The 20,556-nt window shown below is 44.3% G+C and overlaps 1 protein-coding gene and 1 pseudogene across 1 annotated transcript; both read right to left on the bottom strand.

Moving 5' to 3' along the window:
* LOC139780619 (uncharacterized) overlaps positions 1-20,556 on the bottom strand; it is a 186,398-nt pseudogene that overhangs the window by 102,184 nt on the left and 63,658 nt on the right.
* LOC139780617 (uncharacterized) lies at positions 16,249-17,160 on the bottom strand. Its single transcript, XM_071719344.1, has one exon. The coding sequence runs from the start codon at positions 17,158-17,160 to the stop codon at positions 16,249-16,251; it is 912 nt and encodes a 303-aa protein (XP_071575445.1).

Genomic DNA, 20,556 nt, shown 5'->3' with positions numbered 1-20,556 from the left:
AATTTTATATATTTTGATCTAAGAAATCCAATAAAGTTTTATATAATTTTATAAAAAATACAAAACATATAAAATTTTATATCTTTATATATAGTTATATATAATAATATATAAGTCTACAGTTCAGAATTTTCTGATTCATGTATAGTAATATATAATTATATAAAATTTTATAAATTTTATATAATTTTATATAATTATATGCAAATTTATACTATTTAATGTGAGAATCTAGATATTGTTACGCGCGCACTCGCGAACGCGTACGCGTGCTTCCGGGATCGCAGAAATAACCACTCTCGTTATTACAAAAGAACTCGGGTTTATTTAAGCTCAGAACGGAATACAATAAAGAGATCTGGGAAAACCGGTCCGAACGAAACGAGTCACCAGATCGATCTGACAGGCGGTAATTAAATCAATAAATGTCCCGTTGTCAAGGGACCGCTTCGCGACTTCTGCGGAATGACCGCTCGCTTCAGCTCGGAGTTAAGGGCCGTTTCAGCGCGGGCGTAACACTGCCCTCCCTTTCCAAGATTGTCGTCCCGACAATCCGGAAGGGCAGTTTCCTGACTGGGCGAACTTTTACGAGGGTACCGGGACGGCCTCCTGCCCTACCCTGGACTGCTGCCACAGGTTACCGGGCACCGTCCTCTCCTCGGTCCCAACCGTACTCTGGAAGTCCAGGACCATGTCCTCTTCCTCATGGAGCGAGTCCCCAATCGACATCTTCCGGAAGGAAATACTCTCTCCCCCCTGCCGACTCCAGGGCGACCCCTCATCAGTTCCCTCGCAGGAGATCTCGCCTCCCAACATAGGCCTCTTCCTTTCAGCTCCCGAAGTCGTCGGAGATGTCGCTGCTCTTCTTCTAAATCTTCGGACAAGGGGGGGGAAGCTTACCGTGGACCCAACGTCTCGAAAGACTCCCCAAGTCCCTGCCTCGGCATTTGCCCTTTGTCTCACGGAAAAACCACGGATCAAACAACCGTGAGAGAGGCAGTCTTCTAACTTCGTAACTTATCCTTCGCCGGTATTAGGTTCGGCAACAAACCAGCTCCCAAGATGTCCAACTCGGCGAGGAGTTACGGCCGCTTCAGCTTCCGTAAATTTCTAAGAACAAAATAACACGCGCAGTAAACAATGCAACACAACAATCTTAATTTCTACCGTAATTAACCTTCCCCACAAATTATCACACCCAACCTAGTTCATAACATCCCTGTCAAACTCTAATGTCTTTCGGAAAAGGAAGCCAATCTATCCGCATGCACAATTTTCTTCTTATGTCTCACAGACCTTTGAATACAATAGACCACATCATTCAACTTTTTAACTATTAAGAAAGGTCCTTCCCAATTGCTCTGCAATTTAGGGGCTCTACCTTTCATCCTTCGAGGATTATAAAACCAAACTTTTTCCCCTTCTTGAAAAAGAGTTTGCCTGGCCTTCCGATCATACCAAGACTTTGCTCGTGAAGATTTTACATCCATACGTTCCCTAACGTTGGAATGGATCCTGTCCAATTTCTCCTTCAAATTCCCAATAAAACCTCCAACCGACTGAGATCCTCCCCTTGGAGGACTTCCTAAAAGCAGATCTAACGGCAACCTAAGATCTCGGGCAAAATATAGCTCGGCGGGAGTTACTTCAGTAGTCTCGTGTTTAGAAGATCTATAAGCCAATAAAAACATAGAGACCCAGCGATCCCAATCTTTCTGATTTTCAGAAATATACTTTGCCAAATAATTAACAATAGTCTGATGTTGCCGCTCGACTTGTCCATCCGATTGCGGATGCAGAGCAGTTGTTCTCGTTTTCCGAATTCCAAGGAGATTCATCAATTCTGCGAAAAGTTTGGACTCAAAATTCTTCCCCTGATCCGTATGGACTTCCAAAGGGACCCCGTGTCTAGAAATGACTTGATTAACGAAGACTTCTGCCACTGTACTTGCCCTAATATTCCTGAGAGGAAAAGCTTCTACCCATTTGGTGAAACAGTCAACAATGACGAGGAGATACCTATTTCCGGAAGTAGTAATAGGAAGAGGGCCAAGTATGTCCATTTGTAATCTTTCGAATGGTGCCCCAACATTATAAATTTGTAATGGGGACTTTCCCTTCCCCAAAGGGCCTTTTTTAGACACGCAAACTTTGCAAGTTTTGCACCATTCCTCCACATCTTGTTTACAGGTGGCCCAATAAAACCGCTTTCTGATTTTTTCGAGTGTTTTATTGACTCCAAAGTGCCCTCCAGAAAAAGAATCATGCGCCTCCTCTAAAATCTGGTTAACACGGCTTCGAGGAACAATAAGCTGAAAAATACTCGACTTAAGATTCGGTGCTTCCCACCTCTTGTAAAGAACCCCATCCTTTAAACTCAAAGCATCCCAATAAGACCAATATATCCGGGCGGAGACATCTCCAGCGGGTATTTCAAAACGAGACGGACGTATTCCCGTTTCCTTCCCGCGGTAAATAAAAGCAATGCTAACGTCCTCTAATTGCTCCTTGCGCCAATCTTGAAGAGTTTCTCCTATGAGAATAATACGAGCAACTGATTTTCTTGATTCTTCCATCTGCCTCCTCTCCACCTTGACACAATATTCGCAACCAAATGATTCACATTGTCGTCTAGAAAGCCCATCGGCATTCTTGTGAATTAAGCCTTTACGATGAATAATCTCGAACTCATATTGCTGGAGTCTCTCCAGCCAACGCGCCAATTGCCCTTCTAAGTCTTTGAAGGACATCAACCACCTAAGAGAAACATGATCCGTACGAATCAAGAACTTCCGCCCCAAAAGGTAATGCCGGAAAAATTTAATAGAATCGACTATCGCCAAGAGTTCTCGACGAGTAACGCAATAATTCCTCTCAGACTTACTAAGTACACGACTGAAATAAGCAATGACTTTTTCTACTCCCTCTTGCTTTTGTGAAAGGACTGCGCCAATTCCAATATTCGAAGCGTCAGTGTCCAAAATAAATTCTCCCTCCCCACTCGGGAAGGATAACATTGGAGAAGAAGATAACACTCGTTTCAACTCTAAAAATGCACTTTGACACTTCTCGTCCCAAGAAAATTTAACCTGATTCTCTGTTAGAGCATATAAAGGTTTGGCCAAAGAAGAAAATCCTTTTACAAATTTCCGATAATATGAGCAAAATCCTAGGAAACTTCGAAGCTGCTTTTTGTTATGTGGAACCGGCCAATCCTTCACAGCAGAGATCTTTTCCGGATCTGTAGTAACACCTCCCGAAGAGACTATATGTCCCAAATATTTTACTTCCTTTGCAAAGAGAATACACTTTTTAGGGTTTACTTTAAGATTAACAGAACGAAACCGTGAGAGCACTTTCTTTAAATTCTCCAACATTTCATTAAAATTTTTACCGAAAATTATTACATCGTCCAAATAAACCAAACAAATTTTATATAATAATCCCCGCAATACTTTTTCCATTAAACGCTCGAAGGTAGCAGGGGCATTACACAGCCCAAAAGGCATTACAGTGAATTGCCATAATCCACGTCCAATAGAAAAGGCAGTCTTTTCTCTATCCTCAAGACGAATCTTCACCTGCCAATAACCACTTTTAAGATCCAGAGTGCAAAACCAAAAGTTTCCCGAAAGCTGATCGAAAATGTCATCTATTCTAGGCAAGGGAAACGAATCTTTTTTAGTAATTGCATTGACCATTCTATAATCGACGCAAAATCTCAACGTTCCATCTTTCTTCCTTACCAAAACAGCAGGAGAAACCCACGGACTTTGCGACTCTTCTATGACCCCTTGCTTCCTCATTTCCTCAATAATCTTTTCTACTTCCTCTCGCATTCGTAAGGGAATTCGACGAGGAACCTGCTTAATGGGAGAAGAATCTTCTAAATTGATGACATGTTCGACGACTCCACAATTACCAGCAACAATCTCTTCAGAAAATACATCCTGATACTCCTCTAAGAAATCCGTAAAAATTTCTTTTTGAGCCTCATTTAAATTTGAGGAATTATTGGTATAGAGTTCTTTCAAGAATGGAGCTCTCCCGGAAGAAACTTGAATTCGAGAACAACTCAAAACCTTTTCTTCTTCAGACTCCGAAGAAACGAAAGCAGATTCAAAAACATTTTCTAAATTTATCTTCCTTAAGAAATCTACACCCAATAAACAATCGTCATCCATGTCTATTACATACATAGGAATTTCCACGAAATACCTTCCCAAGAGAACTTTTGCCATAACCTTAAATTCGATGGGTACTACCTCTCCAGTGGGATATCTAAGAGAATTGTCCTTAATTTGAATAATGTGCTTGCCCTCTCTAACCATTCTTCTACTAAGAATCGAAACGTCTGAACCCGTATCTATCTTAAAACAACACTCATTACCATCCAACATCCCCTTATAACTAAAATATTTTGAACTCGACTTTATTCGATTAACAGAAAAAGTTTGAGAACAACTAACACCCGGGGTAATGTTCACTTCCGTTGTTCTCCCCCCGCCGAGAGCAACTAAACCGAGTTTCCCTTGTTCTCAGGACACTCAAATCGGAAATGTCCCTCCTTTCCACAATTCCAACACTCTTTTGTTCTATTCAAATCCCTCCGCCCATAACCATAACCTTTCTTTTCTCTCTCTTCGACTTTTTCATTTCCGTCTCCCTTTTCATTACTCTTCACACCCCTATCCTTCCCCTTCTCAAATCGCTTCCCAAAATCCCCTCTTCTTTCAAAATTCCCTCCCTGTATAATTTTGACGGCCTTTGCCCTCTCTATGGCCAACTTCAGCGAGGTAATCCCTTCTAACTGAAGAGTCCTTCTAACAAATCCATCCGAAAGGGAAGAAACAAATTGAGCGCACGCGATCTTGTCTCGAACCACGTAGGGGCACTCAGGATAAGCTAATCGAGAAAGCCTTTCGAGCTCTGCTCCGAAAGAAGCCAGATCCTCACCATATCTCTGTCTACGGCTCGTAAACTGAGTATAAAAATTTTGTGATAAACCTCCCTCACCAAAACGAAGCTCTAATTTAGATTTTAATTCCCCGAAATCAAGGCTCTCTAAATTTTCCACTGATTCTAATACCGCCCGCGCCTTTCCCCTCAGATTTGCGGCCAACGCAACGGACTTCGACGTGTCATCCCAACCGTTCGCGCGCGCGATCAAAAGAAATTGCGAGAGAAATTCTCGCAGCGGGGTCGTTCCGTCAAAAGTGTCGGGCTTTAGCTTATAGCCCAGCTCCGAACGCGCGTCGTTCGCTCCCGGAAATGCGGTACAAGCCGCCGGATACGCTTGCGCGCCGCTCACTCCCGGTAACACGTCATAAGCCGTCGGATACGCTCGCGCACCGCTCACTCCCGGTAACACGCCATAAGCCGACGGACCCGCGCGCACATTACCCGCCCCGGGAAACGCAGAACGCACCCCCGAACTTCGTATTTCCTCGGTCGCTCTATTAATAGAAGGACTTAGCTGTACAGAGCTTCGGAGACGTTGTAGCTCCTCATCGCGGCGCCGCAGCTCCTCCGTATGCTGCGCCTCCCTCTGTGCCCGCTCTTCTCGCAGCAGCCGCACTTCATCAATTACGCCCTGCAGAGTCGCCGCTAACGACGTCACTTCCGGGGCGTCCGGCTGCGGTGTCCTCGCTCGTGCCCGCTTCCTCAAGGAAGGCGCCGATGTGGCCATTCCGTCTGTCCGAATCACTGTCACTCTCCCGTTCCGCGGTCGCTCGTCTGATCCCGGACGAGCCCCCAAAATGTTACGCGCGCACTCGCGAACGCGTACGCGTGCTTCCGGGATCGCAGAAATAACCACTCTCGTTATTACAAAAGAACTCGGGTTTATTTAAGCTCAGAACGGAATACAATAAAGAGATCTGGGAAAACCGGTCCGAACGAAACGAGTCACCAGATCGATCTGACAGGCGGTAATTAAATCAATAAATGTCCCGTTGTCAAGGGACCGCTTCGCGACTTCTGCGGAATGACCGCTCGCTTCAGCTCGGAGTTAAGGGCCGTTTCAGCGCGGGCGTAACAATATAATCATACAAAATTATATAAAATAATATATAATTTTATATACCTATATATAATTTTATAAAAAATTTTTTCCCGGGTGTTCAGCTCAAATATCGAAAATGGTCTAGCGCAAAACTGTGAAAATTCATTCTATAATTGAGGAAAAATGTAAAAATCGCAAACGATTGCAATAAATTTTCAAAATTCTAGATACCTTATATATAAGTCCTATTTTAATATAAATTTAATAAAAGTCCTATATAATACCGTATAACAAACTTAAAAATTAAAGAAATTTAAAAGTGAAAGAATTTTTATGTTATATGGTATTATATGGGACATTTATTAAATTTATATTAAAATAGGACTTATAAGGTATCTAGAAATTTGAAAATTTATTGCGTTCGTTTGCGATTTTTATATTTCTCCTCAATTATGGAATGAGTTTTCACAATTTGCGCCAGACCATTTTCGACATTTGGGCTGAACATAAGCAATTTAATATTTGATGCTATATTTTATTTGCTTATATTCTGCAAGAGTTTGGTAACGTTTCGTTTCCGGATGATGCATCATCCGGATGTTCAACCCAAATGTCGAAAATGGTCTGGCGCAAAATGTGAACTCATTCTATAATTGAGAAGAAATATAAAAATCGCAAACGATCGCAATAAATTTTCAAATTTCTAGATACCTTATAAGTCCTATTTTAATATAAATTTAATAAATGTCCCATATAATACCATATAACATAAAAATTCTTTCACTTTTAAATTCCTTTAATTTTTAAGTTTGTTATACGGTATTATATATGACTTTTATTAAATTTATATTAAAATAGGACTTATATATAAAATATCTAACAATTTGAAAATTTATTGCGATCGTTTGCGATTTTTACATTTTTCCTCAATTATAGAATGAATTTTCACAGTTTTGCGCTAGACCATTTTCGATATTTGGGCTGAACATAGACAATCAACAGCAAGATTTGATGCTACATTTGCTTATATTTTGCAAGAGTTTTGCAAAAATTACTACTGAAATAAAAGAAAAAGAAAAATTGGTGCATTAGATACTAACACAAGAAAACTCTGGATTACGCTAACTTCGCTAACTCATGTGCCATGCTAATGAGTAGCCTAAGAAATGCCGTGTTTGAGGGTTAAATGTCATTATAAAGATTTTTCCTCAATATATTGTTTAAAAAGACGCATTATTTTCGGAATAAGAATTAAGTCCCCCTAGATTGTCGAAATATCACACTGTGCGACGGCGTGTACGAGCTGGGTTTGGCGACTTTTGAGACGTACAATTCGATACCGAACGTTACGCCGGCGAACAACCGATTCTACTTCGGCGAGGACGACCGGAAGATCGTCGTTCCGGAAGAGTCGTTCGAGCTGCGAGCCGTGAGCAGATATTTGCGCGCCGCTCTTCTTCATCGCGAACGTTGCGCCCGCGAAAGAGAGAAAGAGAAAGAGAAGAGAGAAAAACTGCAGGCCGATGGCGCTGGACGGGTAAAAGAAAATAAACGAACGGAGAAGAACGACGACGACGATAACGACGACGCTTATCGCATATACGGGGACGAAGACGACGACGACGACGACGACGGTTATGGCATATACGGGGACAACGACGGCAAGAACGACGACGATGACGGCGGCGATAGAACGATACTCGCTCTTCGCGCCAACGAGAATACCATGAGGAGCGAGATAAAGTGCGCCTACAGAGTGAATTTTACAAAACCGAACAACATCGGTTCTCTTTTAGGTTTCTCGCGCGATCGTATCCTAAAACCGAACAAATGGTACGTTTCCGACGGACCCGTTGACGTCATGAGCGTGAACATAATTCGCATCGAATGCAGCATCACCACGGGAGCGTACAGCAACGGACGCTCGGTGCACGCGATACACGAATTCGCGCCGAAAGTTCCACCGGGATATAAACTGTCGGAGACTCCGACGCAGATCATTTACCTCCCGATCGTCGCGCGAAACGTCACCGATATCACGGTGCGAATCGTGGATCAGAACGATCGATTGATCGACTTTCGCGGCGAGGAGATAACGATTAGACTGCACGTACGTCGTCGCCGCAGTTAGTGTGTGTGTGTGCGCGTATCTCCGCGACCTGAAGAGAGAGAGAGCGAGAGGGATGCTCGTTCTGAACGGATCGAGCGCGGATTGTACAAACGAGCGAGCTAGCCCGTTCTACGACGTAATCGAAAGCGTAAGGAAGAGAAGAGGTGGTGGTGGTGGTGGTCGAGGAGGAAAGAGAACCGTTCTCAGCAACGCCAACGTCAGGTTCCTACGATCGCTGGGTCTCGTGAGGAACGCGTCGTTTCTACTTCGAAAGGAAAGACCATGGCCGACATCCTGAGTATCGGCGGTAAGCCGATCTTCGACGAGCGCATCGTCGGAATCGAGACTCACACGTATAACCCGTACGTGAACACGACGTTCGGGCACAACGACGAGATACGAATACCCATACAGCAACAGGATCTGTATACGCTGCCGTGCGACAGTTTTCTGTACGTCGAGGGACGACTCTATGACGACGGCGCGGGCGCGACGACGTCGGAAGCGACGGATGCTCAAAGGCAATACGCGAAATTGGTCAATAACTGCGTGGCGTTTATGTTCGACGAGATTTGATACGAACTCGACGGCGTGGAGATCGACCGGTGTAGAAACGTCGGCATAACCAGCACGATAAAGAACTACGCGTCGCTGACCGCCGAACGAGCCAGGAGACTGCAGAACGCCGGATGGAGTTATCCGACGAACGAATCAAATCTGAACGACGCGTCCCATCAATTCAACTTTTGCGTACCTTTGAATATTCTTTTGGGTTTCTGCGAGGACTACAGACGCGTGGTGATAAACGCGCGACACGAACTTATCCTGATACGCGCTCGGAACGACGTCAACTGCGTCGTAGATCCGAAAAAAACCGTGCCGAGAGATCCCGCCAAGGATCCTAAAATTACGCTACTGAAGGTGCAATGGCGTATGCCGCACGTGGCGTTAAACGACGTGACTAAATTGTCGCTTTTGCGAACGTTGGAGAGCGGACGATTTCTGAGCGTGGGCTTTCGCTCTTGGGACCTGTACGAATTTCCTCTGCTGCAGAGCACGACCAAGCATTCGTGGGCCGTGAAAGCCGCGCCGCAGTTGGAGAAGCCGCGATACGTCATATTCGCGCTGCAGACCGGACGGCGAAACGAATTCACGGAGGACTCCTCGAGGTTCGATCATTGCGCGCTCGCCAACGTGAAATTGCACCTCAACTCGGAATTCTATCCCTACGACGACGTGAACGCGGATTTCGAAAGCGACAAGTTCGCCGTGCTGTACGAGATGTACGCGAAATTTCGAGGAGCGTACTACGGGGACAGTCGCGACGACGCGCTCTTCTCCCCGCGCGACTTCGCGCGAGTAGCGCCGCTCGTAGTGATCGATTGTTCCCGCCAGAACGAAGCGGTGAAGAGCGCCACCGTGGACGTGCGCATCGAATTCGAATGCAAGGAAAACGTTCCGCCGAAGACCACCGCCTTTTGTCTCATCGTTCACGATCGCGTTATCGAGTACGGTCCGCTGACCAATGTGGTGCGCAAAATCATCTAGCGGAAATGGCGATTGTAAGATACCACACCCCGGAAACGGGAGATATATATAAAGACGGGGATCCTTCGATCGTTCCTCAGATCCCGTTAAGAACGAGCAGTTTGAGCGTGAATTGTTCGACGCGCACCGACTCGATGGCCGCAGCGGCAACGACGATCTTCGTCGACCTGCAGGGATTCGTGGTGAGAGACAGATTCGTCGCGAAGGAGGTGGCCGTGCTCCGAAGCGAGACGCGCGAACTCGCGCATCACGTGTTTCGCGCGCCGATGAAGTGGGACCTGCTCACGAACGCCGAAAAAGCAAGGGCCAACTGGCTGATGGCGAACCATCACGGCCTTCGTTGGAAAGACGGGGACGTGGACTATCGCCTAGCCAGGTCGATTATTCGACGCGCGGTGTGCGACGACCTGGGCGAGGGAGAAGAGACGCCCGGCGCGCAAATATACGTGAAAGGCCTCGAGAAGAAGAGGTGGCTGGAGGAGATTCTCGGCGACGTCGACGCGACGATCGAGACCATCGACGCCGAGTACGACGACATCGATCGGCTGGAGTTTCTTCGCGCCGATCGCACGTTTCGCTGCGGACGCCATCAACGGTGCTGCGCGATGGAGAACGTGATGAAGTTGCGCGACTGGTGGAACGAGCGACGCGAGTGTCTCTCCAGCATCGGCTCCACGGATCAAATATAAATGTGTATCCATCCATCTATATATGTATATATTTTAATCAATAACAAAAAGATCTATCTATATATATTTTATTCAATAAAAAAACTGATGCAAAATCAACGAGGAAAGTTATTCATTATTCGCATACCTACACCGTACGTATAATCGTACTCGATAACGCCGAGCGCGATAGCGTCGAGCGCGCGAGCGACGAGCGTGATGCGTAAGCGAACGAGAGCGTCGAACTCCGAAGAAGAACGGCAACGATAACGCCGAGCGCGCGAAACTGTCAATGAGCGCGGAGTCGGGAGCGTCGAGCGGAAGCGCGATATCGGCGGCGGGAGCGTCTAATCTCGTTGTTGTTCACGCGTATTTATCTTTATATAATAGTTATTTAATATTTACTATTTAATATTTAATATTTATTGAACATTATATGTCTAGCTATAAATCACAGATTTCGTATAACAGATATTTCATAATGCAAATAAAAAATGCTTCTCCTTGGTTGTTTATGGAATTATATATTTATTTAATAATTATTTAACATTACATTTATAGTTATTCACTATTTACTTATATTGCTTATATTTATTTAATATTTAACATTACATTTATAGTTATTCAATATTTACTTATATATTACTTATATTACTTTATTACTTATATTACTTATATTACTTATATTACTTATATTACTTATATTACTTATTTATTGTATTTATTTGCGATTGGAGAGGGGGTGGGCCAGCCTTCGACGACGTCGTCGTTGCCGACGTCTATCAGGTCGGTGTCGACGTCTATCAAGTTGACGTCGACGTTTCCGCGCCCACCCTCGTCCTCACCGTTGCCGTCTTCGCCGCCGTCGTCGTCGTCGTCGTCGTCGTTTTGTTCGTAACACCGTCCTGATAATTCGAACCGCGCAGCGTCCCGATTCATGCCGCGCATCCTCGCGGTGTACAGACGGATGTACTTTTGGGCTTTTTACACCACTGATGTGATGAGGACCCTGCGCAAAAAAACAAATATCATTATTAATAAGAATATAAATGAGTATATAAGTGAGTATATAAATGAGAATAAAAATGAGTATGTAAATGAGTGTAAATGAATATATTACTGAATATATAAATACTATTAATAATTTGCGATGTAGAATATATATATTTACATTTTTGTAAACTTACATTTGATTGAACATTCGTGCGTCCTCGTCGACGCGGATCGTCACTTGTAAGCAGGGCGGCGCTCTCTCCGCGATGGTCGTCAGACGATGCTGCAGCCGCAGCATCGGCTCGTTCAACTTGTCCCTAGCCATATCTAGGGACGCGATGTGCGTTTTCACGTCTTTGCACACCCTTATCAGTTCCTTTACTTCATCCATTTTTTGCGCGTTTAAATAAATTTGCGACAAAAACTGCGAACGAACTACACCCGAGTCTAGCCTCGAGTCCTTATATATATCGAGGATGCGCAATCGAAGAAGGATGCGGAATCAAAGAAGGGATGTGCAATCATAAAAAATATTGCGTGTGTAATTAAAACTATGTAAAAAAATTGACCTTTGCCCACAGGAAGATATGCATTTTTCTAATCAAACCGACTCATCCGCCGGAATCGTCGACGCATTTCTTCCACCCCGAGACCCCCGCCGCCACCTGTCCGCGCTATCGGTAGCGAGCATGCCCGTGTAAGTCGCTCGTATCGCGACGCATCGTCATCGTCCATAAAAGAAGCAGGATATTGTGCAATGAAAACTATTTTTAGAAACTTTGCACAGAGGAAAAAATGCATTTTTTTAATCAAACGGACTCATCTGCCGGAATCGACGCATTTTTTCCACCGCGAGACCCCGCCGCCACCTGTCCGCGCTATCGGCAACGAGCGTCACCGCGTGAACCGCGCGTCGCGATCGCGCTCATATCGCGAAACGCCGTTATCGCAGTTCCGCCGTTTCTCTCGCTCTCTCTCGCCCTCGACGATGTGGCTCTCGCGCGTAATCGCGTTAACCGCGTGTTTTATCGCCGCGAAGTGCGTCAATCTTACGGATGAGAATTACGCACATACGATCGATTACCTGCGGAAATACGGATATCTGACCGAAGATGTGGACGCGTTTCCGGCTCAGAGACGAAACGACGTTCTTCGTAACGCCATCGAGGAATTTCAACGATACTACGGTCTGCCCGGCGATGGAACGCTCGTCGACGAAACGCTGCAATTGATGCGTAAACCGTGATGTGGTTTCCAAGATATCCTGAAGCACGGAACGGCGGCGAGTCTATCGAAATGGCCGAGGACTCACCTGACGTGGGATTTTTACGTAGCCGCCAAAGAGGAGCTGAATACCGCGCGGGCCGCGTTCGACCTGTGGTCGCAACATTCGGCGTTGACGTTCGAACGCTCCGAAACGAATCCTGACATTATAATATCTTGGCGAACCCGACGTCACGGTAACACGAATATCAACGTAAACGGCCCAAATTGCTCGGCCAAATTCGACGGTCCCGGTAACGTGCTGGCCCACGCGTATCTCGCGACGAACGAAGCGGGATTCTTCTCCGAGGTGCACGTCGACGGTGACGAGCCGTGGCATATTCACGTCAGTAAAAATCCCCCGAATACGTTTTCCGCACAATAAGCGCAAGACCTCGGTGATGTTCGCGTACTCGCCCGACAAGCAGTATCCGGTTAGGCTCGACAGATTCGACATTCTCGACATTCAACGTTTGTACGGTGAAAAACGGACAAACGCGCCCTCACAGACGCCGGCGGCGCCGCCGCCGCCGCCGCCGCCGCCGCCGCCGCCGCCGCCGCCGCCGCCGCCGCCGCCACTACCGCCACCGCGGTCACGGCCGCCGCAACCATCGCCGGACCTGTGCGCCCTTGGTCGCGTAAACGCGATATTGATTTTGGAAAATCGAATGTACATCTCGTACGGGCGTTACGTTTGGTCGATCGATCTGGACGGTAGGACGTACAATGGACCGTTAGCCCTGTCGAATCACATGAGCTTTCTTCACGACAATTACACGCGCATAGCTGCTGCCTATCAATCTCCGTCCGGTGATCTCATGGTGTTCGTAGATAATTTGGTATACATGGTTCAATATCCGGAATTTTCTCTGAGGCCAAATTGGCCGAAGACCTTGCGAGAACTCGGATTTCCCGCAGATGCGAAACTCAACGGAGCGGTAAACACCCATAGAGGCCGTTCCTTCGTGATGTACAACGGTAACTCGGTGGGCGAGATAGACGAATGTACGAAGAAAGTCGTCAGACGTACACCTCTCGAGGCGACGTTTCCCGGAATACCGACCGGCGTGACGTCGATCTTCCGATACGTCGACGGCAATCTGTACTTCACCACTCGGACGCAATTCTACAGATTCAACGAATTTACGAAAACCGTCACGGCCGCCGGTAAATTCGATCTACGGATGCTGAATATCGTCTGCCCTAAGACCGAACTGTTGCAGCAGTTGCACGATCTTCTCGATCGAATCGTACGCGTCGGCGATTTAACATCACCGGCGAGCGATTCGGACGACGACGACGACGACGACGACGACGACGACGACGACGACGACGACGACGACGACGACGACGACGACGACGACGACGACGACGACGACGACGACGGCGGCGTTCAGCTTTACGATCGCCGTATCCGCCGAAGGAAGTAGAGAACTGCGCAAATCCCCACACCACACCGCACATCGCGCGATATAAGTGAGAACTTTTCTACTTATACCGATGTGTTCCCGCCAAAGCATCAGTATCGCATCGTCAGCTGAATACGACGCGTCGAAACAGAAATCAGAAACGAACGATACTGCAACGCGCGTGCGAAATGTTCTCGACGTTGGCCGATCGACCCGCGCTGAGGGATCTTTCCCCTCGCGAGACGGATTCGGAGGTGAACGACAACGGCAAAAGACAAAGGATCGAATCGACGGACGATCATCATCGGGAGTCGCGTTCCAGCTCTCACCCCCCCAACGACGCTCGCAACCCCGTCGTCGCGCCTGCGGTGCGCATCCTGGCGACCCGTTATCCGCTGACGACGACTGGCTACAAATACTTAGCCATCGGTGTCACGGTTAAGTCACCGTGGTACGGTATACCCGCACCTTCGTACGTGGATATCGCCCTGGGAGATAAGCAAGGCAAGGAGATCTCTCTGACGCTCGATATGTGGAAAGGACTACTCGAGCGCAAACACGACATATTGGCGTGTCTGCGATCCAACCTCGTCGATGGAACCCGCCCCCCCTCGCCGATATCGATCGGAGACCTGACGCTGCGATTCGGATTGATCAACAACCTGTCGATCTTGCGTATGGAACTACCCAACGCGGCTCGTCTGGCAATGTCGCTCGCCACCCTGCTCTCGCTGTACGATTTACAATTTTGCGTCGATCGCATCGTCTCGGCGCTGAGCGCGGTCACCGAGGAAGTCGACGCGAAGTATTCGCGCTATCAGGAGATAGCCGCCAACGCGATTAAGACGGGAACTTCGGCCAAGACTGCGATACTGAAAAGCGAGTTTTTCGATCCTAACAAGATCGTCGACTGTGAGATTACCGCGCTTTGTTTCAAATCCTGAACGTCACGACACACGTTTACAAATTTATATATATATATATTTATACACACAGAAACAATGTAAACGAGTATCGACGTATGTAAATAAATATTTTATTTTTCAAAATAAAAAACTACCGCTCGTACGCGGATATCTCATATATGTGTTCTCTCTCTTTCTTTTCCGTATCTATCTCGATACGATCCCGCGCTCCCTAGGTCCCCCGACTCCGCTTACTCCACGATCGTCGCGATTGCGTCATCTACGATGCGTAGGGAAGGATCGAAGCAACTTCGCACCGAGACGAACAAGAACGAAGAACGGTTATCGGGACCCGCGAAAAAGAACGGCCTTGAACACGTTCAAACGTGTTTTCGCGCGCTCACCAATCCCATTGCGCGGGGACGTCGAGAAGAGCGACCTTGAACAAGTTGGAACGAGTTTGGACGCGTTCAAACGCGCGCGATGAAAAAAAATTATTCGCGATGACGCGCGAATCGGGGCGGATTTCCGCTCGCGGTTGATAACGCGGCCGATAACGCCAATCCGAGCGCCCTCTCGGAGCGTCCGGGAACGACGATCCCCCCAACCCCCGGTGGCAACCCTGCGGCGCGAAATTCCCCATCACCCGCCTAGGGAATTTACGTCTTTCAGGTTACCGCAAGGTGGCAACACTGCGGTGCGAAATTCCCCATCACCCGCCTAGGGACAGGTGTTCCCACAAAATCCTCGCATCTGATTGGACAGCCTCGAGTCTTTGTACCGCGATCTGATTGGACAGCGATACACCTTTGTCCAGTTACAGGGGAATGTTTGTCCGGTTACAGGGGAAATTTCCCTTCACACCTGTCCCCCTCACCCTCCTGTTTCCCCTTGCACCTGTCCGCCCTTCACCCCCCCTCGCCCATCCCCACCCCATGCCTCCCCTCGTCCCCCTCGCCCATCTCTTATGGCGTTCCCCCCGCGTGCGCGCGTCCCCCCCCGCTTCCCCTCGGTTGTACCCGGCAGCCGAGGGTACTGTTATTGGTCTACTCTAGGATTATTTGAAAATATTGAAAATTGCATATTTTACACGTTTTCAAAAATTTGATTTACAAATGGCATGATTTTTTGTGATTATTTTGTCATAAAAAAAATAACGGCTTGACATTTTTCAATTATCCTAGTTCCGGCGATAACTACACATGTGCTGAATGTACCATTAAAATTGGAACGAAATCTGTCGAACCGTTTTTGAGATATCATGGACGCCAGTTAGAAAAATGCAGTTTCAAGAAAAACGCGTTTAAAAGTTCAAATACGAAATACACCATGAAATCTTGACTCACCACTAATCTGCTATGCCTGGTCCATAGACAACTCCTTCCTCTTGCTCATAAAAATTATTTAAAGCTGCTTGCTCCTCTCTGGCTTCTATCCTGGCTTGTTTCACGACATCGCTCAGGCGCCGCTCGGAGCGAGCGATTCGTGCTTCATCGCGGCGATGCACGTAAGCGTGAGCTTCGCGGTCAATCAGACAGCCCATTGTACTAAGGGTCTTTACTACACCTTGAAACCCTTCATTAAAGATGATAACCGCCAAAAATGTTGCAATTTCAACAATTTTGGCGCCTGAATGGAGATGTTTAGGAGCAAAAGTCCAGATCAACGAATTTAAAGATTTGTTACTGTTCTGCGTCTCTGCTCCTAAACATCGGGTCAGCAGTTCTTCTCTTGACAGATCTTCATAAACTGGTTTGATAGCTGCTTGGACTTCTGGTGTTAAAGGTGGCTTATCGTGACGAAATTTATTGAGCTCGCCCTTAGCTGCAGCCTGCTGCCATTTGCACCAACTGTCTTCACCTGCTGGACAGTTTTGGTGCTGCGGATTTCGATCTGTCGAACATTTGTGGAAGAAAGTAGCCCAAACTTCTTTACTCATTTCTTCAACAGAATCTGCATGTCGACGAATCGCCAATCCATAAAATTTCGTCATTTCGTTGATGATCTTATCTGTCAGTTTTCCAGTGCCTTTTCCACCGATTCCTTTATTGCGTTTTTTTACATTCCGGAGTCGCGTACCCATTCTTTTTTCAACGTGCCCTACACATTCTTTTTTTGTTACCAATGTATCTCCGTATGGCTCGGCGTTCAAAATTCCGTTGAATGTCTTACTGTCGCCGTCACCGACGTATGTAAGATACTTCACGCCATGTTTTTCCACCGATCGCAAAAACATTTGTACAATGGCATTGATTTCCATTTTACCGGAACTTCCAGTGTGATTTATGGTACATTTAGCTTCATGAGATGCATACCACGTTTCGTACGCTGCTGGATCACTATTTTTTTTACTTTTCCACAAATTGCATCCACCACAAAAGCTACTCATGACCATTGCATCTAAGACTTTTCCGGAATACTTTCCGATTAGTGTAGAAACACCAAACAAAGATGAAAAACCTCGTTTTTTCCAAGTACCATCGCCGGAAACTGTCAATTCGTCTCGTAGCTTCCTAGATTTTTTATTCATATCTTTCTCTTGTATAGCAGCAAATGATAGAACAGAGTCGAAAACTGCAGATGCGGCTGTGTGAATATTTTCCAAGAGTGCGGTATATGTTGAATTTCCGATACCTTGGCATATATCCATTAGGCTACAGAAAAGATTCACTCCTTCATGACCAATGCCTAACAAGCGCATCACAAAAGCAAAACGTCGATTAATTTCACACGCATTTTGTACCATAGGGCACGAGTTTATCGTTTTTTGTTTCTCACACTTGCACGAAAAAATAATTTTGAAACCCAAGCCTCGTAAGCTTGATTGCGTAAAAGTCACATCACTTTTGCAATCTTTGCATATGACACTTGAAGAAATAGCAGAAAACACAGATGCAAATTCGAAAATACAATATAAAAAATTTGAGGCTACGGGCACCTCCATGTTCATACTTCCTATAAGTTTTTTCGCTGATGCGGATGTGAATTCTGTGTCATTCTCAAACGAGTGGCGATTTCCATGAAACTTTCGTTTCTTCAATCTTTCAGCATGACGATGACTGAATTTGCTTCCTTTTTTGTCACTCATTGCAAAATAGTATATTGTGCAGCAAGTGCACTCGTCTGAAAGTAGCGTTTTTCAGACGAGTGTGAAGTTTGCCGCCTGAGCCGAAGGCGAGTGGCCAATCCTCCCTAGGGTGGAAAGTAACCACTTTCCTCCCTAGGGAGGAAATAATAACTCGCACTGTAAATATAGTTTTTGAACAGATTCAGTACCTGTTACGCTCTTCAATGACAAGCCAAGACTAAACTAACTGTTATTCGAAAGTGTGTTTAGGGAGAGTAGCGTCCCTCGACCGCGCGCTTCAAACACCTTGCCTTCTCACTGCTGTAATTTTCCAACGACTTCGAATATTGGAAAAATCACTTTGCCCACATATTCTACACATGTTATAGATTTAATATATGCAAAAAAAATTCGATTTTTTGAACCCGTCACAAGGGATGACCCCCTTAATGTAAAATAAATACTAAAATAATGTCAAAGAAATGTTAAATAAATGTTTTTTCAATTTATTATTGCAAATAAATAATTAATGTAAAATAAATATTAACCCTTTCGAGGCCACACCTCTTTTTTTAATACGCCTTGACCACACTGGATGGTCGGCACCCAGATGGATTCAGTCTCATATTTCCAATTTAATTATGTGCACGTAAAAATTCATGAAACATCTTAAAAGGGCGTTTCAAATAAAATATGCAGAACCCGAAATGTGCTTGATGAACAAAAATGTCGTAATTTTTGGTCGCGATAAGAAATATATACCGATCGAGGTCACATCCCGGGTGGTCACAATCTATAATAACTTTCAAATGTTTATCAAACATAACTGACATGGCTTAAAGCCTTTCTGTACGCATCTTCGAGAGAAGGACTCAAACATAGGGATCCTAGATGGAGGGACATTAATTATTAAAGCCTATCTTAAAAATATCGGGCCTGAATTTTTGTCTGGGTGGCCGACACCCACTCGAAGAATTAAAATAATGTCGAATAAATATTAAATAAATGTTTTTTCAAATTATTATTGCAAATAAATGAGTAATGTAAAATAAATATTAAATTAATGTCTAATAAATATTATACAAATGTTTTTTAAAATTATTATTGCAAATGAATAAGTAATGTAAAATAAATATTAAATTAATATCGAATAAATGTTAAATAAACGTTTTTTAAAATCATTATTGCAAATAAATAATTAATGCAACATAAATATTAAATTAATGTCGAATAAATATTAAATAAATGTTTTTTTAAATCATTATTGCAAATGAGTAATTAATATAAAATAAATATTAAATAAACTCATAAACTATCTTTATTGTTTATCCCCGTAGGGTTTGCAAGGCGTTTTCTCAATCAGCAAAATAATATTTAAAAAATGTTTTTAAGAAACATTTAAAAAACATTTTTCAAACATTTTTAAAAACGTTAAAAATAATGGGATAAGTTCCCTTTTTTTTATTAAAAAAACATTTTTTTTAACGTTTAAAATAATATTATTTTAACGTTTAGAAAAATATTATTTTAACGTTTAATAAACGTTTGTTTTAACATTAAAAAAATGTTTTTTTAATATTTGGGAAACGTTTACATTGAAAGGTTTTTTAAATAATTTTAAAAATTTGTTATATTTGATTTTTTATTACTAAATATTATTTTTTCCGTAGGTATTTCTACGTCGAACGAATTACATTCGCTTACTTTCATATCAAGGGCACTCCTTGTTATATCCAAGATTAGTTGTGGGAACCGCACTTGGATATACCTCATGGTGCAGACGTGAAGACGTGGTAAAATATACCAAAGTAAAAAATGTTTACTTTGGCAACTTGCAACTGTGAAACGCGCCACGAACATACTCATTAACTTATTTTCCAGCATTTTTTTCAGAAAAGGATACTCGTCTGTAATTTAGAATATAGGCAATATATAGGTATGGCTGCAAGAGAGGTAAAGATTATAAAATTACCACGTTCTTCAGTCTGCTCACATAACATTGCTAATCAATGTTTCTTTCTCTTCTTTTTTTTTTAATTTTTTTTAAGCCCACTTTTTTCTAAGTTTATATACTTCGCATAAACATCATTCTTTAGAAAGAGTCAAATACAGCACGCAAATTTGTCGATTTTTAATATCAATGGACGAGTTTTCGTTCACAAGTTTTTGTATGGGTGAAATGTACGAACATCGTGCATCGATCACATTTAAAAATCAGTAAGAATTTTTGGTTAGAAATAATTTTTGATTGGAATAGAATAGTTTGTAAAATTTTTATAAAATCAAAAGATTTGAACGCTTGCTTATTAGCAACTTATTAGCTTATTGACTCTTTCGAAAGCTGAATAAAATACATTTCGCAAAATAGACTCCATAAAATGGATCTATCGATGTTTCCAATTACAACGCAGTAAGACTAAGTGTTTTCTTCTTAATCTATGTAATATTGCCAAAAGAATTTTCAAAGAATCGCCGTAAGCAAAGCAACAGGAGAAGAATAGAATAAGAGCAGATTTTTCGTACTTCGTAAATGGGAACATTTCGCGGATTAGATCGTTTGGCGAAACAATGGTTATTACATTGAACCCA

Source organism: Temnothorax nylanderi, unplaced genomic scaffold (genome assembly GCF_030848795.1).
Source record: "Temnothorax nylanderi isolate EJ_2023f unplaced genomic scaffold, tnyl_v1.0 TNYL_tig0288_pilon, whole genome shotgun sequence".
NCBI lineage: Eukaryota > Metazoa > Arthropoda > Insecta > Hymenoptera > Formicidae > Temnothorax > Temnothorax nylanderi.
This window is presented reverse-complemented; position numbering and strand designations above follow the sequence as displayed.

What these genes read in the sequence shown, in the direction of transcription:
- LOC139780617 (XM_071719344.1), bottom strand. Translation starts at nt 17,160, where the DNA reads ATGGAAATCAATGCCATTGTACAAATGTTTTTGCGATCGGTGGAAAAA.